Source organism: Drosophila obscura, unplaced genomic scaffold (assembly GCF_018151105.1).
Source record: "Drosophila obscura isolate BZ-5 IFL unplaced genomic scaffold, ASM1815110v1 contig_192, whole genome shotgun sequence".
NCBI classification, from domain to species: Eukaryota; Metazoa; Arthropoda; class Insecta; order Diptera; family Drosophilidae; genus Drosophila; species Drosophila obscura.
Genome location: NW_024542781.1, coordinates 797749 through 825747, shown reverse-complemented (window position 1 = coordinate 825747; position 27999 = coordinate 797749). Strand labels below are relative to the sequence as shown.

The window sequence follows — 27999 nt, the reverse complement described above, 5'->3', positions numbered from 1 at the left end:
TTTTCGCGTGTCTCAGCGCGTGCTGACAGCAGGCAGCAGATTTTCTGTCCATTGATCCGCTGCCCCAGACCCCAGCTGGCAGGGCCCCAATTAACAGCGGGGTGGAATCCATATCTTCCGCTTAAGGGGGGGCCGATGAATCCAAACGACATTGAGCCACGCTTGTGTATATGAAGAGTGACCAATTGGGTGTAGGGTAGGTATTGAGTTATATATAAGGAGTATTGTTTATTTTTCCTTTATATATTTATATTCAGGGGTTTACCTATTTTCAGAGCTATGATCCAAAACTCTCTGGAATGTATAAATAATGACACTTTTGCGCCATACTATATGTAGATGAATTTTTAATGTATTCGAGCGACATTCCTTCTTAAACAGTGATTCAACATTTGAGTTTTCCTGGGTAATTTTACACTCCATTCCACATCAACATGCAAACACAATTTATTGAGTGATTACAAAACCGATTGGCTCTCCCCAATGCGACAAAGTAGAACTGCCTGCGAAAAAACATTGTAGAAAACAATGGCATCGGGGGTGCAAAGCAATTTCATTCATAAACTATAATGGATAACTGATTGGGCCATAAAAATGATGATATGCTATTAAAGGTAAATATTTTCTTTTGTGCACAATCCAAATTATTATGTGGAACGTTTTTTGGAACTAAATGAAAGAAGATGTAAATGTTTTTGTTTTTATTACAGAGTAGTTATCGCTTTTATTAATATTCCCATTTGACTTAAAATACATTATGTAAATATATATATGTTTATATATATAGATGTGTATATATCATTTAGCATACAATTAGATTTACGTCTTTAGAGTTTCTCTGCCTGCTTTCATTTCCCTCCTAGATACAATACTCTTCCCTTCCTTCCTTCCTTCCTTCCATCCCTACACAAATTTCCTTATAAAACCTGATAGCCAATGCATTACGATCTTTGCAAATAAATTTCATCTAATAAAATTAACTAGAATTCGTGTATTCGTTCTTTCGCTCAAGAAAATTATAGTAAAGGCCATTTCTTGTTCAACTCCAAGACATAGTTTCTTTTTTTTTGGGGGTGTTGGTTGGTTTTTCGAGAAAAGGTTTTGATTGGACGGGACATGGGTCTGTGTGGGTGAGGTTCTCTGCGTGTGTGTGTGTGATCATTGATGAACTAAGCGGAACCCAAATATGTAATATCAATCAAATCTGTGGACGGATATGCATTATAAAGTACAATTAGATGATGAAATTGGTTGAAAAAGGAAACCAAAATTCAAAGGTGCAACCAAAATCAAATGATATTCTTTCCTCATATGATACGTAAAACTTTCTAATTCTCTGCCCTCTGGGGTGTATCTTCCCAATTTTTGTGTGTGTCTTTGTGCTCTTCTATTTTGAGTTTGTTTTCGTTTATCATTTTTCTCATTTTTTGTTTCTGTTGGTTTCTTGTTTGGTTTATACATTTGTCGAAAATCCGTAAAATCGCTCCAAAAACTTGTTTTTTATTTATTTATTTCTGTATTTTCTGTCGTTAGCTAATAAAGTTGCTTGTGGTTTTTGTCTCTCTCTCTGTTTCTGTATATATATTCTGGTATCTGAGCAGATTGACTTTGTTGCAAGAATGTACGATGTACGAGTACGCTGTACGCCGTACTAGTACGAGTACGAGTATCTTTGAGTTAGTCTTAAGTGTATCTAAAGCCAAGCATATAGTTTCCCAAAAGACAAGTCTTCTCCCCCTCCCCCCACCAAAAAAAAAAAAAAACCAAAACCAAATCAAAGATCTCAAATTAGCATACTAAAATGGTGTTGAAGGTTTTTACCTAACTGCCTAGCCTAACAACAATGCCTAAACGTTGGACACGTTTTTAGATAGTGAGAGAGGAAGATTGGCGATTGAGACATGGAGATACTCGTCACTCAGGTGGAGGCCAAAGGGGGTTCGGATCTTCTTTCTTTTACACTTAGTTTCTTTATGAGCAAACCCCTCTTCAAGTCTCTCCCTGTCTACGCCTCTGTAGAGCTAATCTCTCGCCACATGGCACTCGCTCTTATCGGGGCTGGCTGCCAATGGCAAGACTTTTTTCGTACTTCCATTTAAAGGTATAATTAAACACAAAAACCGGCATGCCATCGGCCCCACAAAAGACAAGCGACCAGAAGTCGACGGGTTTCCTAAGTTTACACAAACATCGACCACATCCATCCATCCAAAAGTCTATCTTTTGGGCTAACACTCCAATGATAAGCCACGATATAATTAAATGGTAAAACTGTTCAAATTAAAGCATTAATAGTAGTCTCGGAACGTTATCTGTTTTGGTTTCTTTTTTGTTTCTGGTTGTCTTATGCGAGTGCGTAAATAAAGAGTGTCGAATTTTGGTTGCTTCTATGGGTTCTACAATAAAGGGTTTGTGATTCCATCAAAACTACAGCATGTACGACGAGTACGCCATGTATGGATCTCTATATAGTATTTTTTAATCTGTATTATGTTTTTTGTTGCCTGCCTGACACCACAACGAACTTCAAATGAGCCTACCAATCGTTTTCTACTTATGAGTGCTATATGTTAACCGATTTGATCTAATGTACGTTTCGTTTTTTGAGTTATCTTTAAGACTTGTATTTCCATGGCAGCTATATGGTATTGGCAAGCAATTTTGATTAAAATTAACATACAAAATGCAACTACGGAATGTTTCTTAACGATACGACGAACATCACTAGAACTCATTGGGAGACTCCGTTGGCTTCTTTGTTAACTACATACACACATACATATATGATAATGTTAACCAATATATTAATCTCAGCTGAAGTTTAAATATCTTGTTTGCTTGTATTATCTTTTCAGATTCTTTGAATTGTATGCATACCCCATTAAACATATTTAAGTGCTTGCCATGTGATTTTATCCTAATTTCAAACAATTCTGATTAAGATTTTCCTCTTGAATTAATGATAAATTGGCTAAGTCCTCGCAATAAATAATGCTTACATATTTTTTTGTGGATTGTTATATGCTATATGCAACCGTACTTGTAACCGATCTTAAGGTTCTAAGGGATGAAATCTGGTAGAAGTCTATTAAGTATTACTCTTAAACGTAATACTGATAATATAATAATTACAGATCACTCAAATCTGTGCAAAATGTGACATCAATATTTTTTTCAACTTAAATATTGGATAAAAAGATTTCAAGGATTTAAAGACAATCCTCTCCTGTTCTTTGTGAATTTACATCTTGTACAAGAAGATTTGTAGAAATATTTGCAGAATTTTACATCACCAGTTTTCAACAGGAGGCAACAAGCTTTCAGCGCTGCTAAAGAATTTTAAGTATCCCTTCAGGGTTCTTTAAGTTCACTTTTTGTAACTCTTCAATTTATATTCGGCTTATATTCCGATTAAAACCTAAGAAGAACTACAAATGTATGTATGAGTCACATAATCAAGGTCCCCTCTTTCTTTTATAACTGATTTACGATCATCTTTTTTTGTTTGTTTAGTGTCAGGCAGGCTTTTTTCTGTTAGATAATTATTAAATATTAAATAAGTTAATTTCGATTGGACAAAAAGGAAGATATTTGTGATATTTCAAAACACACACATACTGACACACACACACATATACATACACACGCTGGTCACTAATACTAATATACAATATAGGCTATACAGTGTTTTTGTTTTTTTTTTTTGTTTCTTTGTTACCATATAGAATGCAATCCATAGTTGATCTTGGGTTTGTTTTCTTTAAGTTTTTCTGAAAAAATATGTTTTGGTTTTTCTGTTTTTTTTTTTCTTCTTCTGCTTACGAACTACATTTATCCCACATTGCTCTAAATATGTTTTTGTCGGTTTGTAAAATATACATACATATACATATACAATATACATATATAGATAGATATCCTTATGTTCAGTTGTAGATATTGAAAAATGTTTCTTTTTTTCTCAATTTGGAATAGATATATTGTACACATATAAGAACTATACTCGTATAAGAACTGCTGCGATCGATCCATCGATCGTAATTTACATTTTGAGTTCGCTTCGAAGGGGTTGTGTCTAAAATTATAGTGTGTGTGTATGTTTGAGAGTAGAGAACCAAGGAGATTGGCAATGATATGGTATAGATTATATAGATCCATAGTTTACGCGGCGAAATCAAAATCCACTGAAGATCATCCGTCTGTCTGAGAGGAACATAATTACAAATGAGTGTGAGAAGAAGAAGTTCCTCCTTGGGGTTTATTCCTCTATCCTTTATCGGCGGTGCGAGTGCAGGTTGCTCTCCACCCACTTGTAGAGCGACGTCTGGGAGCGAGCCACCCACTCGACATTGGAGGCCACGCTGCTGAGGGTCATGTTCAGCACGGACATGCCCTGACCTCTGCCGAAGCGATGTACCAGCGATTTGAGCTGAGAAAAGAGCAACAGAAATCCGTAAGTATATATTGTAAAGATTCCAGAGATCTGTAGAGATGCCATACCTCATCGTAATCGAACTTTGTGGCTCCGTATTGAGTGATGGCCGATATCACCTTGGCAAAGCTGATCGTTCCCGGTCCCAGTCGCTTCTCCAGCTCGAACCACTTGGCCTGCAGGAAACGACAGGCCATGGCCCCACCTGTGGGCGTGCCAGCAATCGCCTTAAGCACCTGCACCACCTCCTCCGTGGGCAGCATGGTCACGTGCGACAGCAGGCGGTTCTGCAGCCAGGCATCCTTGGTCCTGCCCAAAGCACGCAGCAATTGCATTCGCTCCACGAAAGTCTCCGAGGTCCGCTGTAAGGTAACGAAGCGCTCCCAGCAATGCTGCCAATAGATGTACTCCCCGGAAAGAATGGAGCCCGTGTAGACCACCTAAAGAACAAAGAAAATTTGGTTAGATCTACTCCTGCCACCGCCAGAGCACCGCTTACCTCTCTCAGATTGGGCGCTATGGCCGATCCATTGTAGTACAGATACTGATTCAACATATTCTTGGCCTTGGTTATGCTATCAATATCCTCCCACAGCACCGATGCCAGCAAAACTTCGGGACGCATCAATCTTTAAGGGGAAAAGAATCGATCAGAAATATTCTAATGATCCCCACACAGATAGATCTCTCCTACCTGGCAGCCACATCGCCCTCATCTGTCCAGCCCACCTTCTCCATAACCGTCGAGATCTTCATCTTGATGAATTCGCTGAGCATCAGGAAGCACTCGGAGTACTTGAGTATCCGCCGCCACTTCTCCAGATGCCGCAGCGCCAATGCCATGGGTCCATAGTGCGTTTCGCTGGGCAGATACTGGATCATGTTCATGGTGATCTCGCAGGGCAGTAGATTGGCATGGCACAGCGTGAAGGCATCGGACAGCAGACCCAAACGATCCTGCAGGCAAAATTATCTCTCAATTATGGCTGGACGCGCTGCATGCTTATTGGACTCTTACCTCGCTGCTGAACCTCTTGGGATTGTTGGATAGTTCCTCGATGAGATTTGCCCAGTTATCGTCGTTGTACACAACGCGATAGTAACCATTTTGTATGGCATTCACCTTGATCCACTTGACGTTCTCCGGCACATTGAAGTTTACTGTGGAAACAGGGTTCGGTAATTAATGATAAGGGAGGGAAAATAGCCATGGAAATACTGTGAATACATAAGCGTAGATACCGAAGATTCTATTAAAGGGATTTCTAGAGAAGTTGCGATTGAGCTTTGACTTTTATGATTCAGATTAAAGACCTAAATACATCCACAGCTATACTTTCGTCGACGAGGTTCTAGTAGAGATCCCTTGGTTTTTCCATGAATGAAGGGACAGTGGGACAGTGTATTCCAGCTTTATCTTTCTCCAATTTCTAGCAATAAAACAGACAAAAAAAAAACTTACTATCCACATTCTGCATCCACAGGGTCTCGCTGACGTTGTTGATGTCCGTCACGTAGGTGACGGGGAAGATCCATTTCATGTGCGGCACCGCCTTGTGCTTGCCCTGGGGCGTGGGCGGCACTGTGCTGGGCATATCGGTGGCATTCACAGTGGTCTTGTTGTAGTTGTTGCCGTCGTAGGAGTCGTCGTGGATGGCTAAGAAGTCGGCGGGCCGGAAGGGGCGCTGTGATATGGAGACGCTGTTGCCCATTTTAGTGACGGTGAGCAGGGGAAATCCGGGCTGATGGGTCCACAGGGTCATCATGTCCTTGATGTTCTTCGAGCCGTTGGCTTTCTTGGTGCAGATGGTCCAGAGATCCGAGGGTTCGGCGGTCTTGAAGCGGTTCACCTTGAGGAAGGAGCCCAGGCAGCCCCGGAAGCGATCCTCCCCGATGGCCGTGTGCAGCATCGAGAATATGGCGGCCGTCTTCTGGACAAAGAAGTCCTCGTTCTTGCCATCGTGGCTGGTGCCGTTCATGATGCTGTCCCAGCCCTGGATGGCATCGATGTCCAGCGCCGCTGTGGCCATCTTCAGCAGGTACATCTCCCTCAGGGGCCAGCTCTCCTGGAGCGGAGCGAGAGCATGGATGCCGAGATACTGGATGAGGCCCTCCCACAGCCAGACGTCCTTCAGTACCTTACGGGAGGTGATGCCGCCAAAGAACTGACGCACCATGGCCTCGGCAATGCGCAGGGCACTGAACTGGTACTGCTCCGACGTTATGGAGCTGGGATCCGTGAGGAAGGAGGTCTTGAGCGTGACCAGGCCCAGCGAGGAGATCATGTTGCGGTCCAGCGAGGGCAGTGCCACAAAGTCCACTTTGGTTAGGGGATAGCTAATGTCCAGCCACGTCTGCAGGTACTCCAGCACATCCCGCGATGTGTGGAGTATGAACGAAGAGCGCACCAGCAGATCGCGCGGCGCATAGAAGGTGTACGACGGCGCACGCTTGATGGAGGAGCCCGTCGACTGAGACAGGGATGTGAGATTCGTGGGCTTTCCGTTCCCATTGAGGCTCACCGGCAGGGCTGTTGTTGTGGTGGCCACCGCTGCAATGTGGCTGAGATTCTGGCGTGGCGTGAGGTTCACGTTGAGCGAGTGCGTCAGGGCAGTGATGTTGCGGACAGGCGGGTTCTTGCTCTTCAGCTGCGTGTAGTTGTTCAACTGCGCAGACTTCTTGCCCCCCGCCCCCGTGCCGTAGGGAGCCGGTGTGGTGGGTATGTAGGCGGCCGAGGGCTGCAGGGATTCACGCTGGAAGTCGCTCACCACCCAAGCCACGGCATCGGCGGGCAAGGCAGGAGTCTCAATGAAGTCATCCCGAAGCTGCATGGAAAAGACCAAACAATGATTTACTTATGTATGTCTCCTGTTGCTATATATTTTTAGACACTCACCAATCCTGTGCCCATGTAGAAGCCCACATCTTCGGTGGTGTGCACAATGGAGTTGGATAGACCGATGTGGAAGCGATCGCGGAACACGGATATGCGGAAGGGTGCTCGCACATGCGGCTCATCGAAGCAGGGGAAGGCCCGTCGAGCACCATTCGGTCGGAAGACAGTGGCAGCTAGCAATCTGTAAGTAAAGTTCCAGCATGTTGAGAGCGACATCTTGTATGCTGCAAGCACTTATCCCTTATACCCGTACCTTTCCACACCATTGGAGCTCTCGTACTGGTCCACATAGAAGCCCTCCGGTTCGGGATTCAGTTTCGAGTACCAGCGCAGATTTAAAGTGTAATTGGACTTCTTCTTGAGCTTCTCCTTCACCTCGATGTAGAGCTGCTGGCGCGGCGGAAACTCTAGCACCTTGACAATTTTCAGGGCGTATCCCTTCGGTCCAGGGGTCACAATGGCCTGCAATGGCAATGGAAAATGGCAATGGCAAATGGTAAAAAAAAACCAATCAATAGATGCACTCAAATCGCGAATTGGATGCTAATTGGCTTAATTTGAATGCTCTGCTGTGCTATGCTTACCTTCTCGGTTACGTTGAGGTCCTGGATGTGCAGGACAATGAAGTTGGTCTCCTTCTCAATGTGCAAATCGATGGTGACTTGGCCTGGAAATCGAGCGAGAGGTGGCGGAATGCAAGTCAGACAATCTAATTATAATCAAGGGGAAAATTGCACTCTCGACTCCCTCACCTTTGACGTCCAATGTCGTCAGATTGGGATGAATGGTGACCATGTAGCGCAGGGGTCGGGCACTGGTGGGCAGCATCTTCTCGACCCAGGGGAAGGGCTCGCCGTTGGTGGCAATCGGATTGAAGGGCTGCGTGTTGTTCTCTTCATCCGTTTCATAGCCGGACACGGTTTTCGTCCCGCAGGAGCAGTCTGCAAGGATAGCCAAAGCGCAAAGTCATTATGGGTTCTGGATAAATCATCTTTCTCATCTCCGATTCGGGGGTATTCTTTTGGGGGATTCGTTGCTAAGTATCTTAAAGCAAATTGCATTATACACAATCAACAGAGATAGAGAGAGAGAGAGGTATAGAGAGGGGTTTTATAGGGGGGAAAATCATCTAGGGGGGGATTAAAGAAAAGCTAGCAGTAAATCAGTTATATAATTGGATTCGTTTCAAGTCATTAGCACATCTAAAGGGTGGAAACAAAACTCAAGTTAGGGGTATCACAAATGGAGTTTCTTTCTGGCTGAATGTCGCGATATATGGAGGGCATTGAATTCGATCAATCTTCAGTGGAAAATGAGAGGAACACGAATGAATCTCGATTCAAACACCAGTTGAAAATGATGGGGAAAACTAATGTATCTAAACCATTGACAATAAGAATCAGTTATAAGGAAATCGGCATAAAAATCTACAACACGAACAGAGATAATAATATTCATACAAAGCTTCAATAAATCATAGCAATTTTTGAAATAATTACAAAAACTAATTCCATAAGATGTAACCAGATAAATGGGGGGATACATGGGGTAATTTTTTAAGGGTATATGTGGGAGCTTAAACTGAGAATTAATGCTCTTGCTAATGATAAAAGATGTGTACTTTAAGTCTAAAATGTACTTTGTATTTTTCATTAATTTTTTTTGTCAGAAACATACTAGTGTGGAGAAAGCATCGCTCAATTTACTGAACAAGTACGTTCATTCATTTTTATTCAGTGAACTAAGACGTCGTTTTTGTTCATCGTTATTTTTCGTTCGTCCTTTTTTTCATCGTTCATTTGTTTTTAATTAAATGTTGAGCTCTGATTTCTATTTGTAAATAGTTTGCAACAATTTATGGACGTTTTAGGTACCCCGAAGTGATTCCAAAAATCAGTAAATTGACGTTTAAGCGAATTTTTTTAAATGTAATGTGATGGGATGGGATTGCCTTTAATTTGTCCGACACAACAAAATGTGTAAAAAACGAACTAAGTAAAACGAAAAAGAACGAACAAAAAATAACGATTTAGATGAACTTATTCAGTTCGTTCACTTGTTCTGTTTTGTTCCTTCGTTTATAAACGACTCAACACTAAAAAATAATTTTTTATTTCTTATTTTTAATATTATTATTTATATTTTCCATGCGATGCGTAACCTGTTGAAATGTATCAAACTATATGTAGCCGATAGTTCTTAATCATCCCTACAATATCATATCATGGACTCGTTTAGTTGTGTTCGAGCCGCCGACACGAGCATTACTATTATTATCAATAAACACATATTACATATTACTTTAAAACTTAAACCTACGCGGGTAGTGCACGGATGCACCGATAACGTACTTATTTTTCTTCGAAGAAGATTTATTTATCTTGGAATTAAAGTTTCTTCGTCGTAAGAACAGATATTAAATAAAACTTAAATTGTAATATAGTTACACTAATGCAATCCAAAATCAAAATCGAGACCCGCTCTCACACCTAACTCAACATTTGTGCCTAATAGACTGCCTCTAAGTGATGCCACTTCAGCCTTTTTCTGGACAGATCTATGGTTGTATTCCACTATACTAACTAATACTAACTAACTAAAATATTGGCGAGTCCAGATGGAGATCTTGTGGTAGAAGAAGCCAGTGAAAATGAACAATGAATTACCTAAAAGAATAATTTTAGCAGTTTTCTTTTATTATATTTTGGGGAATTTTGATTTATTCATATGGCAGCCTTTTTTCTAGCCTATTGAAACAAATGAAGTTTATCGGCAGGAAACGGTGCTAGCATTGACAAAACAACACATTCACCTCATAAGGTGGGAAAATCTTGACTGCACTGCTACTGCCAGTGCCATGAAAAGCATATATTTAAGCTTTTAAGAACCAGGTAAGGTTTTTTTATTCAAATGAAATTGTGTTCTTCAATCGGTTATTTACAGATTGTGTTAGTACCACAAATGGACATAAATATATGTTTTACTTATGTTGGAATTATAGATTCTTCGTCGTAAAAAAGAAAACAGATGTTAAATAAAACTAAAATTTTACTATTCAAAAATTAGATGCACCAATGGAATTCAAAATCGAAATGGAAACCGCTCACACCAAACTCAACCCCTGGTGCCAATCAGTGCTGCAACTTTAGCCATTTTCTGGGAAGGTCTGTCCTTATTTAAATTGCTTCAGCGTGAAAAAATGTTAAAAATCCCCTATTCGGAAATCGATCCGAATAATCTATTTTACGCGCAACGACAAGAACTATTACAGGAATTTTTTATCTAAGTGTATTTATGCATGTATGTACATATGTACAGATGGCTGAAGCAATCGCCTCTACCATTTTGCAATTCTGAGTAAAAGTCACAAGAAAAAACGTTCTAGTACAAATATAGATGCATGAATTTATCTAACTGCTGCTATTAACATCCGAGTTGAAGGCCACAATAGCTAGTGCTCGCATATTTTTTTTAAGTTAATATTTTATATTAGCCTTAAATTAATAAAATAAAATAAATAATAATAATTCCCTATTATTTATAAATATCTTTGTACTTAAAACATACTTCTTATTTTTGGAATTTACTCAAATTCCTTAGAGGATTCTTCTTCATATTAACAAATAGGATATTTTCGATGTGTAAACTTCTTATGTTCGATGACCAGGAAAAAAGATGTAGAGTATGTACAATGTTTAATGATTTAACTTTCCTCATCTTCTCCTCTAGAATGATTCCATCTAATGTAAAGACCATACATCTAGAGATCATATATACAGTACTTAAGAAACCATGACAATAATAAGATAATAACATAACTGAAGGAAAGGAAGGAACCAACAGATGATCAATGACATCAACATGCCGAAAAGGGTTATATAGAATGTGGTGATTAATTACCAGTTTAGAAGTATTCGGGTATTTGGCATAATTGTTACTCACATTTCAACCAATCAATCAAACAAGCATTTAAGAGAAATATTTCATTTTTTGTTGTTGTTCAAATATTCATATTTATACGATATGTTAAAGAATCGTTTCGTATACGGAAACGGAGGAGGAGAAACGGAAACAGAAACGTCAAATGGGAAAGAATGAAAGGAAACAAAAAAAATACAGATATTTTTGTTTGCTTATAGATGGAGATATAGTAGATATATATATATATGTATACGGTTTAGATGAGGTATTGTATAGATGTGTAGGAAGAGGGAATCAATACACTAATTGAAGCTGCGGAAGCGTAAGTTAACTTTACACGTATAGGGAGGCTCATGTTGATTGATAATTGAGTTCGAAACGGGTTGGAGCTGGCTTTTAACCCAGACATATGTCTGTGTACACAACCCCCCCATACACACACTCGACCCCTAGGGGTAATGCAATTAGCTCCCCAATGCATTTAGCCCCATTAAGTATGCAACAGAAAGTTTGCATGTGTTTGCACTTTGCATAATTCTGCAATTCAATGCGGGGACGACAGACCCCACAACACCCTCCACCATAGGTCCTGGTGGCGGTGGTTCCCGGCCTATGGCATGGTTGCTTAGGTCGTCATACGTTGCACCTGCATGGGAGGTACGGTTCTGTCAGAGGCCCCTGTCTATTTATACCCGGAATGAAATGGATTTCGCCTTGGCCCACACTTAATATGGTTAAAAGCATATTACATGCCGCCAAATGAGACAAGAGTGAGGGCCCTGGACTTGATTGGATGGCTGGAATTCAATTACCATTTATAGAGATTTATGAGGCCGTCTGCGGCTCTTTTATGGAGCCTCAGTTCGAACAGAAGAAAGTTTTATGGCTTTTTTTGCTGGCATTACTTAATCGATATCTATAGAAAATAGAGTTCGGCCAAGGTCGGGGTGTGCCTCGACTCCTTAAATTTTCTACTCGATTTATGAAATTATTTTCCTATAGGAGTGTTCTCTTTAATTCTCGAGATATTTAATGGAACTAACACCGAGTCATATTTCATATTTGCAGACCCATTCAGGAGCCTCCACTAGAACTCTTTCAATTACATTTTCCCCGTTGGAACTGTCAAATTTTCGTAATTCTTTCCTTATATATTTTCAGAAAAGCTCCCCCCTTTTGCAATTGACTACATATCCTGTAGCGCACAGCAGATACAAAAAAAAAGGGATAATCGAGTGACGGCAACGAGAAACAAGCCACACAAACCCCATCCTTCCTTTGTTTTGTTGCGGATGGAATGAAAATAAGTACGAAGGAAAAATGCTCGAAAAAAAAAGTCAAGGAACAAAGGCAAAGAAATGCGATGTGGGGTTTGGGGGGTAAGGGTAAATATGGACGTGGTTCAACCTACCGTTCGACGGTCCGGCGTAGGCAATGATGATGGCCGTCAGGAGGAGGGAGCCAAGCACGATCCCGGCCACCAGAAGAGCCCGACGCTGCGAGCAGACGGCGACTCCGGTGCGCGTCTGGCGGCCCCCACTCGATTCGCCACCTGTCGAAATGTAATTAAAAAACTGAATGAGTACTGGACAAAAAGCGGGTGTAGGATTACTTAAATATTCATTTAATGGGCATTGCAACTGCCGTAGCGGGGGACGGGAACGACGAGGGACTGTACCCAAGGGAAGGTGCTTACCTGAGAGAAATGCACAGTCATCGAGGTCCGGATCATTTGTCATTTCGATGCGCTCGCGACGCCAAATCTTTGAGCCTCTACGACCACCGCCGACGACCGAAATCTTAACGGGGCCGATCTCTCTTTGTCTTCCGGCCAATACGCACGCTTATTCGCCCGTGTCCGTAAACGAAATTGTACTCGAGACCGGAAACAGTATCGGATAGGAACAAAATCACACCGCAAACACACACCGCAAATAATTGTCAGGCTATTTGCTCTGGAAAGGGGGAAATCACGAACCAATTTTTATGACCCATTCAGGTTGAAACCAGAACCCTTTGCCAGACCCATGCGACTGTCCGCAACAGCAGCCACGTGCTCTTCATATTTTATTCAGGCGCCCCAGGCACAGACTTTTTCGCTGTGTTTTTTACACCCTTTAACCAATAAATCGACTGCCAAAAAATGAAACTCTTCACAGAAATATATACATATACATACATAATTTATGCCATCATCTAGAGAGGGGTTCTAGGACCTAGGGCCTACCCCAACCTCTTTACTTAGCTGGCTCCCTTGAAGAGCATTTTCTACTTTCCGCTTTCCTTTTGGGCCTGGCCATCAGCCAGAAGCTGACGCCCTTCCGGTTTCGTCTAGTCAGACGTCCGCTCTCGTCTGGCACTCTGTCCGCCTCCGCCTCCGCCTCCCCCTCCGTAGAGTTTGCAGACAGAGCCGCACTTTTCGCAATTTTCAATGTCGCATTGAATTAGTGAAAAGCGCTTTCAACGCCCAAAAATCAACCCCCCAAAATGTCTAGCCATCCCTCCTCTTTCTAGTATCTACGTCTCTCGCTCTCTCTCATTCTCTATGTTAGCCGGCTTTTGTATATAAAAGTAGGAGTAGGTATATCTGAATTTCTGTGTCTGCCTTTGAGGAGCACTTGAGCCTGAAGTTTGTTTCGTGAAGCATCATCCAGACATAATTCGTGGTTTAGGTCTCTGATATCAGAAATTTTGGAATGAGCGACAAACTACGAGTATATTTGAGGCCCCTGCCAATCAGCAAATGGCAGATAAAGCACGGACCATGAATCAGTGGGTGCTATCTGGCGCAATGGCACTGATTGCAGTTCCTTATCTGGCGGCTCGTCAAACGGTCAAGAAGAGAAGCTAAAATACGATTTGTAACCACCCCAACTTTAGACATTTCTTTTAAAGTTTTTTAAGTTATAATCATCCTAAGTAATTTGTCTACCCATCAAACCCGGATGGGATATCCTGCAGTTCTGTTTGGCGCCGCTATTTATAGTCGCCGGCTAGCTTCACGGCGTTAAAATGGCGGTTCTGAAGCAGTGCTGCCGTTTTCGCTTTTTTCCCGTCAAATGTGGCTGTTTTTTTAAGACTATTGTTTGGTTTGCATGTAGTATCAGCGCAGCGGCAAAATTATATTTACATGTACAATGTACATATATATACTTGGAAAGTACAATTTGGCTTCAACACAAATGTATCGTTGTGTCTCCCTATGAACTATTATTAATGTCAATGCCGTGCTGAAAATCCAAGTTGAACAAGTAGAAAGTGGTGTAAACCGTATTGTAATGTCAAATAGTGTGTTCTCTCTCTTTGTTTGCCTTCGTGGCTGATGTCAATGCAACAACAGTACCTCTCAACTCTTTTGTCCCGTTCCCACTCCTAACTGATTACGGCTAGGGCACGCAAGAATCATGAAAAAGCATTTCACAATTCCCTTTTAATTATACACACATTTGTATTGTGTATACCCTTCCTGGCACATGGTTAATGATTTAATTTACATGTTTGTAAGACAAAGTAATAAAGTGTAAATGTTCTATATAAGTACATATCAGAAATGTATATTCCATATGTATTTATTTTGTATCATCCCTGTCTAGTTATTTATCCACTGCCGAATTTTTTTCCTGTGGACTGTATGCGTATGTCGTTTGATACACTTGTCGATTTTACGCTATAACTAATTAAAAGATATTTTTCCACCAATAATCACCGGGCGATATCCCATAAATATGTATGAATATACGAACCTGTGCGATCCACGATCTCTAGTGACCACTCAAAACATGAAAACTAAAAAGTCTAGAATCCCGCTGCCTAACGTTATCAATTGTGTTTTGCTATTATACTTAAAATATCTCGATCTGAAAGATGATTCGGCAACACTGCGATATAGAGTTCAGTCGGACGTAGGCAGAACATGTGTGTAGCAGCAGAGGTATCTTCTGTTGCTAAGCAACAGAATCTTCTTACATATTAAAGTATAAGGATTCGCCACACAAAAGCTAAAATTATTCCCGGAAAATCTGTAGTCCTTCAGCTTGTATAAGACAAATCGATCTCGAAGGGTATCAAATGCTTCGACCCACAAAACTAGTCTTCCGCTTTTGTTTTTTTTTCAGCATGTATTTGTTTACATTCTCATTTTCCCATTTTCTTAGTTGGGCCCATTGTTGTTGGCAGACAAACAAATGAAATGAGAAAGAACGAAAAAAACGCAAAAGGAGCTTAGAGCGGCATTGAGAGAGCGAGAGAGAGAGAGCGTGGAATTTTCCAAAAAGAGAGCCATAATATGGCTCTCTCTCTAGCATTGGAATCTGTGTTTTGAAAATGAAAATGTCAAAATGCAAAAAGCTCAACAGCGCGAATTTTCCTTTTTGATGCGTCAACTGCGTGTGTGTATGAGTGTGTGTGACTGTGTAAGTGAATTTCCTGTTTTGTCTCATGCCGCGTTTTCTTCGCTCGCTCGCTCCGCGGCAGCAGCGGCAGCGGCACTTCTCTTTGTATGCGCGCATATATATGTCAATAGTGCGCTTTCCAGTCCTCAACCATGCTTCTTCTTCACTTCTCCCGTTCCACCTTCTACTTCACCCTCCCACCACTTCTTTTTGCTTTTTTTCCCCGTTCAGCTGCTCCTTTTTTCCCTTTTCACCGCTTGCTTTGACACTTGACTGAATTGCGGTTCTTTGGCTCTCTCAGCTGCATTCTCGCTTTCTCGCATGGGGCGACAGAGCAGAACCGTTCATTATTCCATTTCGCTTTTGTGGGCTCAATTAGTTCTGTTCCTGAGGCGACATTTGAGCACCGCTTTCTCCCCTCCATTTCTCCCCACTTCTCTCCTACTTTCTCTTGCTTCTTATATTCTTCCGATTGTAACTGTAAATATGATGAGCTTGTTGCTGTCTTTGTTGGATCTGGCATTGGGATTGGTCTAGTTGGAATTGCAATGGGAATTCGCATCGGAAATGTCGTGTCCTAATTTACATTTAATTCAGTTTCTTCCACACTTTTCACGCAAAAAAATAATTGCTAATTTACTTTTTATTTACAGCAATTGATTTGTACCGTTATTCACTTTTTTCTTGCTTCTTGCTTTTCGGCAATTTCTTTCTTTCTCTTTCACTCTATAGACACGCACGGCAGCAGGAGCAGAAGCAGCAGCAGCAGAGGGTGGTGTTGAAGGATGGGGATATTGGGGATTTGGGGAAGCACGCGACGCATTCGTTTCGGTGTGGGTGTGTGGGTGTGTGTGTGCTTTTTGCCGAATATTCCTTGCTGTTTCTTTCCTTCTGCCTTTCTGTCCGCCTTCTGTGTGTGGTGCTGTTCCCGTTTTGTCACGCGCTTTTTGTTGCGTTTGAGTGCGCGTACATTTTCCAACTGGATGCTGCCGCTGCTGCGAGTCGTCCTCCATGGGCTCCAGCCCTGAGAGAAAGTGCGAGAGTGCAACCCTAGTTGGTGTACCAGGCGCATGTGTGCTTTCGCTCTCTCTCTCTCTCTCTCTCTCTCTATGCTTTGCTTTCGCTCAATGCTGCTTTCTCTCTGAGTAAATTTTGCTCACCTGCAAAAATGAAAATGAAATTCCCCCCCTCCGCCAGCAGACGATGTTTTGAAGAGGAGAAAGAGAAGGAATAACAGTGTATAGTAGAGTGTTGCCAGGCAGACGAAAGCTAGCGGTAAATATTGCAACCCTTAAACAGCAGCAGCAGCAGTCCTGCCTCCTCCTCCTCCTGCCACATCATTCCCGATTCCCCCCACCAAACAGATATCTCTCTCCTCCCCCCACGAAAATGCAGTGTTGTTTATCATGTGTTTTCGGCCAAATAGTGTACCATCCATGCCCATGCCATTCGACTTACTCGTGGAGTGGGATCATCATTAGAACAGTTCTCTGGGTTTAAGGGATGGGTTCTGTGCTCTGTTCTGTGCTTTAACATTTCATTTCCGCTCATTTCAGTCTCTGTCACTTTATCTCCCCTCACCCAACTCCTGCCTTTGAGATTTACGATGCTTTGATGCTGATGATTTCTATTCCTATTCCTATTCCAATCCCGATGATTTGTGTTGCCTACTTCTGGGCAAGAGAGAGAGAGAGTTCCCTGGTTACTTACTACTGGGGAAAAACAATCAACAAATTGAGCACAAAAGCCGCTGCCGCCTCCGCCGCCTCAACTCAAATGCTAATTCGGTTTTCCTTAAGAACTTTTGCCGGCAAATGAAATCTCATTTCGGCTTCTTGAGTTTGAGTATGAGTTTACGTTTCCTTTTTGTTTTGTAAATGCGACAAATTCAGCGGCAAGTCAAAGTTTTCCCTCGAATGGATACATATACTAGTACACTTTGGCTGGTACTTTTGCAGCGAACAACACACCACCACAGGTCGGTCGCGGTGACTTGTTGGGAACAAAATGGGGATGCTCTGCCTCCACAGCCACAGCCTCCCCCAGCAACCGCCAGCCCCCACCACCCCATTCAACCGGCTTAACTCAATAAATTCTTCGTCACGTTAGTCTAAAGTTGTTCCCTTCTGTGTGAATCGAGTTCATTAGGCAAAACCGCGCCCCATCAAACGCCTACTTTTTGGCCGAGATTAAAGCGTTGACAAATTTGGAATACCCTATAAAGGATACTCCAGGGTGATGAACCATTTTAAAGAGCAAAGAAAATTCCGCAAGACTCTGTGTCCTGTACCCTGTCACAGTCTCGAGGGGGGGGGTGGGCTGGAAGAAATAAACTGCATACGGGGCACATTTCCATTGGGTTCACAGACAAAAGTCGATTCGATGCACACGACACGATGTTGCCGCAATGTTGGTCTCGATTCTGGTTCGATTCGCTGCTTTTCCCTTTTCAATTGTGACCCCCAAACCAGACCTCGTGTTAACCAAGTTACTCAACACCCTGCCCTTCCCTGTCCTGCCCTGCCCTCTTGCCATTCCATTCCATCCCGACTATTGAGTATTTGCTGTCGCATGCAAATTTACTGCCCGCACTTGTGACTTGTCATGTGCCACACACCACACCACACCACTCGCCCCCAACGCATCGTTCGAGTATTTTGTATTGATCCCATATGTGTGGAATTGAAGGAGAATCTACATGTACAAATGTATGCGTAAAATCCGCCTGTAAATCCAGCCCCCCCACCCAGTCAGTGTCGCCCATTGCCTTGGGACCTTAACTGGTTGTACACACACCGAAGATGGCCACAAGTGTTTGCCGTCCGACAGACTGCTGGAGAATGGAATGGGGCTCATGGAAGCGGCATTAAGCGTGAGAATGGGGGGGCACGGTGTGTTGCAGTGGCAGTGGCAATGCCCATCCAAATACGGTGGTTAAATAATCGCTGTTTATGAAACAATCAATAAATTTAAGCTGTTACTGCTGCTGCTGCTCGTAATGCCTCTGCTGTGTGGCTGCCTCGTGTGTGGCAGAGGCAGTGGCAGGGTGCGATTTGGCCTGGGGGGCAGTCAAACCTTGTAATTACTCGATTAAGGGCTTGTTCGATGCGATCACTAAATGCGCAAATGTGGCAAAAATCGAAGGCAAACGAAATTCTCACGAAATTAAAGCCTCACTTCTGGCTTTGGGTACATAAAATTGTCACAGCCCACAGACACAAGATGGCACAGATATTTCAGAGAAATAACTCATTAAAAGTTATCAAATTATTCTGAATTTCGAACCCGTGCTCTGCCCTGATAATCTTTAGCTTAACAACCAGAAGAAATCCAAACAGAAAGAAAGGCTAGCTGTGATTATCCTTGATTCAAAGGATTGTTAGGTTTATTTTCCTTAACTGCAGAAAATGTAAGATACAGTAGTTCAGGCCAGGGCCCAGGGTCATATACATAGGCAAATGACACTTAACTTTCGATGTTTGTTTACAGATACTTACAGATACAATTATTATTCCAATTATGAGCCCCAAAGCTCAACTCCAAAGTCTGCTATAGAAACCCCGTGGGACTCCTCAGCCCAGAATCCGCTTTAAGAACTCGAAATAAATCTCGAATAAATCAAGCATATCAATATCTTTGAGAACTCGTATCCTTCCCACACTCTGTTTGATATGGAAATGAGTTATAATCACAGGGAGCAGCGGGGCGTGTATTCGTATTTGCACACTCAATTTGAGGCATTTGCATTGATTTAATTAATTGGCAGACCGTGTTCGAGGGCCACTCCTAGGCCCATTGCGGGGCCAAACAATGCAAACTGGAAAAAAGTTCAACTCGAGTGGTTAACCAGAGAGGGTTAAGGCTGTGTGTAGAGAGGGGTTAAGCAATCGATATGAATGGGAAATTGCATTGGGATCAACTCGGGCGGATCAAAACCGAGTTGTTGGCAAACTAATTGTGCAGAAACCGAGCAGAAACCTCAGCAGAGCCCCCAGAGCCATCAGAGCCATCAGAGCCCGCTGAACCCACAGAGCAACCAGAGCTCGGGGGGCTGCTCCAGCTTGGGTCTGCTGTGGGTAAGGATAAGCTGGAAAAATGCTTATGGGAGGTTGGATACCCTTAGATACAAGTAAAAACGGGGGTTTCCATGGTGAAAAGGGGGTGTCAGAACGAACTGAAGAAAAAAGTAAATGATTGATTAAATTTCAGATTGAATTGTTGGCAATCTATTATAGATTTCGTAAAGGAATCAATGCACGCATCCCTACAATAGTTCCTTTTGAGGCGAATTCCTTTGTGGGATTCCTTTTCTTTGTCCCATTGGAGGGTGCCATAATTATAGTCCCATACAGATGGCAGCTCTTGGAGACGAGACCCCTTTTGCTGGGCAAGAGTAATAAGTATATAAAACCATAAAAACCGAATGTGCTCGTGGCTGTGGCTGTGGCAAGCCTTCAAGTGCCTGGGCCCTCAACAAGTACCAGCAGCAGAAATGTACCAGCACCCAGCGAGGCCCCTGGCAATATTTTCCATTTCCATTTAATTACGCGCCCAGTGGGAGGCTGTGGCTGGAGGCGGGGCAGGGACTGTGGGAGGGGATCCTTGTGTGTCCTTTGTAGTTGCATTTAATTGTGTTTTGCCTGCGCCATTTCGCAACAATAAATTGTTGCTCACACTGACGTTTTGACGGGTTGACTTGGCCTGGCTCGGGGCTCGTCGCTCGTCGGCTCGGCTTGGCTTGGTTTGGCTCGCTTGCGCTTGTCAGTCAGCAAATGTTGCCGTTTTCCATTTTCCATTTGCCATTTGTTTTCCGTCGCCTGCCAGCCTCATGTCTCATGCTCCATTCCTTCTTCCTGCCACATTCCGAAGCGTTTGCTTTGCTTTCCGTTCCGTTCCTTTCCGACTCTTCTGAGTTTTGAAGTTGCCTGACCCAAAAACACATTTCATTTCTATGTATCCTTTACTTTCACTCTTCCACATCGACACAGAGAGGCAGAGAGGGAGAGAGAGAGGGAGTGAGAGCGGGGGAAGAGACTCCCTGCCACTTCAATTGTTTCTTGTGGACCCATTTTATCTCGCTGATGCACTCCCGGATAGGCAGCAGGAATTCTTTATTCGAGTCAAGCCTCCCCCGCATCAAGTGCTCGAGGGTGTGTGTGCGGAGCAGGAGCAGAGCCCCATTCAGACTGCAATCAACGCAACGCATCCTGCAATTATCAACGTCAGCAGCCGCCTCCTTGCTTAACCCTTAGATGGGTGTGGCAGCCAGCCCCAAGAATGTGTAAACTTCTTGGTAGCTCAAAGAACAAAGTTTAAGGAACTCTACGCTAGATTTCAGCACTTGTTGGCATAGCTCTACGCTAGATGTTAGCACTTGTTGGATGGTTCATATGAGTCGTGTTCCAAGAAAAACATTTCCTTGTTATTTTGCCATATTTAAACAAGAAAACTGCAGGATTCAAGCGATGAAGGATGCCTGAGAATGCTTGAACTTTGTGTGAAAGAAGTTTTAGATTCACATCACTGCAATCCATTCTCAAAGGATGATCATCAAGCGATGATTTCTGATTCCATTTCTTAGTCAAAGATCCAATGAAATGCATTATTCCTTCAAGCCCACACACATGTCAGATCGTGTATTCCCACGCTTGAGGGGAAAGTGACCTGCACAAAGGTTAAACCACATTACGTCACAGGTAAACATCTCGTATCCACGTGGCAGTTGAGGCAGTTGTGGCTGCTGCTGCGGCTGTGTGGTGGGGCGTTGAGTCAAGTGGTTACTCCACTTTATGCATCCTTAATTGCTTCGCTGAGGCTGAGGCTGATGCTGAGGCCTGACACGAGCACACGTCCACGTCCTGTTCCCGTGACACTGATTTGCCGTTCGAAGGATGAGGAGGGGATTTTTGAGTCGCGGGGCAGAGAGAGAGGAAGAGAGAGAGTAAGAGCGACCGACTGGCGCCGTTCTTGTGTCCCACTTTGGCCCACGGCATGCCCAAGTGGCAGCGATGTGTCGCCTTGATAAAGTCAACATGATTTGCATATGTTTGCGTTTAACGTGTCGCCAGATATGCATATTGATAGCAAAACTGAACCCCGCGCCCTCGTTCATGGGGGAGGAATGGAAAGGGATAAGGATAAGTACAAAATTTAAATATGATTACGATGGATTTAGGGCTGTTAAAGTGGAACCAATAGCAAAGGTGTCAGTTCTATTGCTCCTGAGATGGAACTCCTCATCAGTTTCATCTTTAAATATGACACAAAACCCTAAGAGACTTCCCTCACTCTCTCTTTCTCTCCCTCTCTATAGATAAACTTAATCGATCCCAGACAAAACCCTTCATTTGGCGCATATTATTACCACAATTGAGGTTCGCCTCCTGGGGTGCCTTTCAGCCGAAACAAGCCCCAATTGAAAGCTCAAAATTCCTGAAATTGCTGACAGCTTAAAGAGCATGAGGAGACCGACGGAACAACCAACGACCCCCCAGACAGGCTGCCTGTCTGCCCTGTCTGCCCTGTCTTGTTGGTTCGTCCCTCTGGCCGCCTGTCTGTGGCCTCTTTGCCATCTGGAGCAGGGCGCCGGATCGGGTGGACATCTGTCAAAGCGGAAAAATATTCAAGCCACGTTGCTGCAGGCAATCCAAAGAAGAGATGTAAGAAAATAAGAAATAAGAACATTCAAGAGGAGAGTCGATATTGGGACTGCGTGGATACCCTGGTGGATCTAGTTCCATCGGGTGACACGAGTGCATAGAAAATGGATTAGGAAGCCTGACACTACTGGAAACGACTGCCCATTAATACCACAATCCAACAATAAATATAAAAGAGTTGTCTACTTTACTCCTGGGACTTTCAAAACCAGTTCCTCCTACCCACAGAATGCATCAATTCTTCCACTTTTCAATTTCCAGGGTAAAAAAACATCTCGAAAAATCTCGTGCCTAGACCAGGGGGGGCAGATGCATGCAAGCAAACACTAAGAGGTGGGAGGAGGGTGGGTTAGAGGAGGCAAAGGTAGGGACGTTTGCTGACATTCATTTACTTTGCGTTCGCCTGTAGACCGCAGGCAGGGCATTCAACGGGGCGTATGAGTAACCGCTTCCTCCGGGTTGGAATACGAAGACGAGTCGCATTTGTAATGCTTTTGTTTTGCATTTGGCGTAATTAAGAAAACAACTTGATGAATAAATCCCAGAGGGGCACCGCCACAGCCACAGCCTGCCACGAATTGGCAGGGAAAAAGGACGAACAAAACAAGAAAAAAAAAAAAATGGAAAGGGGAGTTTAAATTGCGTGGAGCGTCGGATTATGCACAAGTGCAATTATGCACTTTTCCCCACTGCTTTGATCATTTGAAGAGGTGTCCCCGCAGGCAATTGCAATGCAGTGGTATGTACATATATGGGGATATAAAGGATGGCTGTTAAGATGGAACACTCACCAAAGGTAACGCCATTCGTTTGCTTCTCCTTATCCTTGTCCTTCTCCTTGTCGCTCTTTTCGCCGCCCAACGGCTCCAGCTCGATGCCATCCGTGGTGGCAACTTTGTAATCCCGCTTCGACATGTTGCCACAACAGAACCCACAACATAACATTCGACCAATTTTGTAGGCTTGCGGTTTAAGCGGCGCCGTCTTGGATGATTTCTCTTGTCACACTTGCTGGGGGGAATGGGTTAACGTTGAACGTTGAACGTTGGACGGGGGTAGGGGTAGGACACTCCTCTCTCTCTCTCTCTCTCCCGTTGGTGTCCTTTCCTGCGGTATGTCCGGGGGTTTCTCGATTTCGTCTAGAGATATGTTTATCCAAAAGTTCTCGTTACAAAAGGTTCTCCCAAATTATGGACTTCGAGTATACGTGTATATATTTTAGTTGGTATGTAGAAGTCTAGCAAGAGGTCGGTGAGTAGATTTTTGATTGTTTTTTTGTGTTTTTTGTTGGCTTTTTTTTGTTTGGTTTTTTGTTATTAAAAATTGGTCCAGTTCCTGGTGTTTTACATATGTACGAGTATGTATGTCGTTCGAGTTGTGGCTCTTGTAGAGACTGTAAAGAGAAATATGTATGGGTAAATATTGGCGTTTAAGTGTCTGTTGGTATTGATGGACTCTGAAGGCAGGAGAGAGAGCTAAAAACTATATATTCTATAGTTTAGATAGGTAATAAATGTATTACTGATATTCAATACCCTTCAAGCAAAGACTGAGCAAAGTAGAAAACTTAAAGCGCCTTCAATGTGTGATAATGTCTGTGTATTATAGCTCTCCTCTCTTGGCTGCTCCATTTAGCTGAACAAAAATTAATAAGAAATATTTGTACTACTATCTGAAATGTTGCCAACGCACTCAGAATTCTAGAAGTTATTGTTAGACTGCCGCTTCCTGTGGAAGGAAAGCAGCAAAGCACACAAAGGCACACACAAAAGAGGAGAACAAGGGAGGCGCAGGGAATATCTGTGTGTGTTTGTGCTGGCTGTGGCACGTTGCAGACTGCAACTGATGCCACACTGCCACTTCTGGTCGTCGGTCGGGTGTCGCTGCCAGAGGAGACATTGTGAAAGGCAAACAATACGAAAAAAACTTTAATAAAAGCACTCGTACTCGGACTCCATGGCTATCCCCTTACACTCCAGTGTGGGAGTGGTCTTTGTGGCAAGGAAAAAAAAATGTAGAAGTGTAATAGAAGTAAAAAAAAAAAAGGGAGCAACAACAATGACAATGTCGTGGACTAAAAAGCATTCGATAGCCTGAGGGCCACGCAAATGCAAATGCACATCAAATGTGAAGGGGATCACCCATGTGGGTGGGGGTGGTGGTTGGAGAGGCACAACAATAATTGCAAGAGGCAGCCACCCAGTAGGAGAAGCCCTGGACAGAGAACTCCCACAAGCTGTAAGAAAATATCGAAGAGGTAACCGAGAGCAGTTCAATGCACGCCGACCAGCAGCAAAAGCAGTACCAGCCAGGATGAGGATGGGACTCCCAGACTCCAGAGCACTAGACCCAGTTAAATGGAGCACTGGAATACGCGGATGGGGATGCGAATCCCAATTGCAGAGTCGTGGAAGGGATGGCCACTCCATTTGATGGCAGCAGCAGCACTTGAAACAAAAGGCGAGGCGAGTACGGGTGCTGGGGCCACAGCCAGGGCAATTGTGTTTGCTGTTGGTATAACACAAAACGTAATAAAGAAACTAGGAGCTGGCAAATGGGAAATGGTAGCTGGACGGGCCGTAAACCTTTCAGCCATTGCTACCATTAACCAACTTTAGATCTGTGGGGCAGGGCGAAAATAAACATGGCGCAACAAAGTAAAGCATAAAGGAGGCAAAACAAAGGGGCAAAAAAACCCCAAAATGAATAAACCAAACAATGGAGTACATATGTATGTCTGCAATGGGCAGAGTTTTAGCTACGAATCGGATATACCCTGGAGTAGAATTGGTAAGAGAAGGGAGAGTGGAGAAAGGATAGTGGCAGTACTTGAACGTATTTGTATTTTGTTGGCTAGAGCAGTTAAAGGATCGAAAGGGGATGACCTAATGAAATTTACGTACTCCTCTTGCAGGACTCAATTTTTGGTGTGAAAGTTGTCTCAGAAGCAGAGATTGGAGGGGCTTTAACTAATGCGTCGCTAACTCTGATATGGCAGAGTATTTTCTCATGGACTTTGTGTACTTTCGCAGATTTTCCATTTAAAGTTCTTAAAGAGCAGATATAAATTCGATTCAATCTAAATATGCATAATAAGTGCCATAAGCATACCCAGACATAAATATCATCAAAATTAAAATGATAATTATACAATATGAACTGTGCAGGACACTAGAATAAGGATCTATTCTAAACTAGTATACGATATTATGAGTTCTATAATACATTCTAATCATCATACGGATCTGTAACTCTTCTTCAACTAATCCTAGGGGCACTCCACAAACCGAAACTAATGTCAGTTATCCCTCTTCTCCTGTAGGGTATCAACTGCATGGCACGGAGGTGAGGGTGTTTGTTTGTTTCTGGCCATAAAGTGGTCGGGATTAATGGCAAAATGGCGTCAGTTTGTTTTGTGATTTTCTTCCATGTTGTTTTTTGCTTGTTGCGCTCGTTGCATACAACAACGAAAAACATAACCAAAAACAAACAAACAAAAAAGAAAGACAAGGAGAGGCCAGAAAAACGACTGGACATACATGGACATACATGGGTCCAGGCCCAGAGAGCCGGACAGGACAGGACAGAGGACAATGCAACCAAAAAACAGGCAACGAGGCATGTTAACGTGGCATATACATAGCAGAAGAGGAGCATGTGTGTGCTTGGTGTTGCATGTACCTAAGAGTATGTGTCTTTGGCTGTGTGTGTGTGTGTTGCGTATGCGACATGTGTGCAAATTGTGCCCCAAAGTGTCATTTGTTACGTTTTACGTTACTTCCGGTCTGTCGCATCGCTGGCTATAAATAGCCAGAAAAAAAAATGGACTATGTGCGGAATGGCGAATCAAGCGATACCTAGTACACAGATGTGTACTTTAGCGCCTCATTCCGACTGGTATAGATACTGAATCGTGGTGATTCTTTGTTGATGGGCGGACAATGGTTTTATGTTTAACTATACCAAATATTAGTCAAGTATCTTTAAAAATGCTCCTCCTAATCATCGATCAATAAAATTGTATTAGAAAATCCTCATATTTATTAAACTCTTTTACACAATTTTCCTTGATTTTCTGCTACATATTTTCTATGCTTTTCTGTGCACTTTCTCTCGACCGGATGCATTTGTGCAGCTGCACTTTTGACCATGGTCTGGGATGGGAAAGCTTTTAGGGGGAAATTGGCATTATTAATTACGATACATGCTACACGAATGCTGCATGCTGCATGCCAATTTGAAGGTCGTTCAGCAGTAGGCAGGCAGCAGGAAGGGAGTGGGGTGGGCAGGCCAATAAACGTACTGCAGCATTCGATTGCTGACAGAGCAATCAGAGCAGAATCGAGTGCCCTCCGAGTCCCATTTGAAGCAAATCCCTTAACTAGTTATGCCTTTGCCTTTGGACTTTTCCAAGGCCATTAGCCTGTGCGGATTGGGATGGGGGGGGATGGATGAGTGGCAAGGTGGCAAGTTGGGTGGCTAGTAGGTGGTGCGTACATTGAGGCACATTTTTGCAGGTGTCACGTTTTATTTTTAGCACTAGCCTGGGCCCAGGCCGTAAAGGGTCGCTCTCTGGGAATGTTGTGCGAGTAGTTCTTTGGTTCGATCTGTCTGCCTCATAAGCAACACATATCCTGCACAGCCATACTTTAATATTTAATGCCAACAATCAGCCTGAATAATTGATAAACACATGTACCGCCACAGCCAAAGGGAAGAGCAGGACACACAGAGACAAAGAGTACTGGCAGGAGTTGGAGCTGTGACAGAAGAGCTGGCAGGAGGTGCCGCCTCAGCTTTGTTTGCTGTTGGTTTTTGTGTCTGGCGCACGGCAATTAACTTGTTTAAGCCACCAAGTAAACATGGCCAACACATTTGTCAGAGTCACTGTCAATGTCAGCAGTAGGGTGGAGAGCAGAACTAAGAGTAGGATATCTACAGTACAGTATGCTTTACCTATAACAATCGTCACAACAATGCCTGCCTCGGGGGTCGAGTATCCTTCGCTTATTTCGACAGTTTTAGGCGCCAAATATATGCACGTTCGTATACTATATATCGTATTTATATATATGTATGTATGTATGATATGGTGGGGGCTGTGGGTAAACACGAAACTCTTGTATGGAGCGGGGTGGAGGAAATTCACTTGATTTTTTCACGGTTATTTTCACACACAAACATTGACGGCATGGATGGGGGATCGAGAGCGCAGGGGGGTCGGGCAAACAAATTGGAAAACGAAACAATGCTCAATAAAAATAAGTTTCATACGATTGAAAATGATATTTGTTGGTTTCTCTGAAGGCTGCACAAGCGCGAACAAAAGGCGTCCATCAAGCACGAAGGATAAACTCTTTCTGCTTTCTGATTGAAAAGGAAACGACGAGTTGACGAGGAAAATCCTCTGGCAGCTGACTAAACACAAAGAGCGAGAGACAGACAGAGAGAGCTTTTCTCCAGAGAGAGCTTTGCATTTGCTCCTTTTTGGTCCTGTGTCAGAATTTTTGCAGCGAAATTCCAAGGGAAACTGCACAAGGATAAGGGAGAGCCACAGCCAGAGAGAGAGAGAGAGAAAAGCCGGCAGAATGAAATTTCCAAACTATTCCAAACACTGCCACCCAACACCCCCATCATGAAAACCCACCCCAAGTGCCACCCCCCGCAAATATGAAAACCCAACAACAGCATCCGCTCTAG

The 27999-nt window shown here is 43.2% G+C and overlaps 1 protein-coding gene and 1 long non-coding RNA gene across 9 annotated transcripts; one reads left to right on the top strand and one right to left on the bottom strand.

The window, feature by feature from the left end:
- The first annotated feature begins 12 nt into the window (after nucleotides 1-12).
- On the top strand, nucleotides 13-3011 carry LOC111072967. 3 transcript variants are annotated; one of them, XR_002607636.2, is made up of 3 exons: nucleotides 13-196; nucleotides 258-614; nucleotides 2856-3011. It is a non-coding gene; the product is annotated as an uncharacterized LOC111072967 (long non-coding RNA). The 3 variants fall into 3 exon arrangements; XR_002607634.2 differs by having other exon boundaries at nucleotides 276-614; nucleotides 2856-3010; XR_002607635.2 differs by lacking the exon at nucleotides 2856-3011 and adding an exon at nucleotides 711-1109 and having other exon boundaries at nucleotides 276-614.
- Nucleotides 3012-3315: 304 nt separating this feature from the next.
- On the bottom strand, nucleotides 3316-27650 carry LOC111072966 (endoplasmic reticulum aminopeptidase 2). Of its 6 annotated transcripts, none has more exons than XM_022365060.2 (13): nucleotides 27574-27650; nucleotides 23091-23692; nucleotides 12661-12801; nucleotides 8081-8269; nucleotides 7913-7995; nucleotides 7582-7790; nucleotides 7329-7509; nucleotides 5895-7257; nucleotides 5451-5593; nucleotides 5127-5389; nucleotides 4932-5061; nucleotides 4501-4872; nucleotides 3316-4429 (listed from the first exon to the last, which is right to left on the bottom strand). In XM_022365060.2, exons 2-13 carry the CDS (start codon nucleotides 23242-23244, stop codon nucleotides 4274-4276), a joined length of 3384 nt encoding a protein of 1127 aa, XP_022220752.2. In that variant the 5' UTR covers nucleotides 23245-23692; nucleotides 27574-27650; the 3' UTR covers nucleotides 3316-4273. The 6 variants fall into 6 exon arrangements, with proteins under 6 accessions (XP_022220752.2, XP_022220754.2, XP_022220753.2 ...); XM_022365062.2 differs by having other exon boundaries at nucleotides 8081-8221; XM_022365061.2 differs by lacking the exon at nucleotides 27574-27650 and adding an exon at nucleotides 27256-27346.
- Nucleotides 27651-27999: the final 349 nt, after the last annotated feature.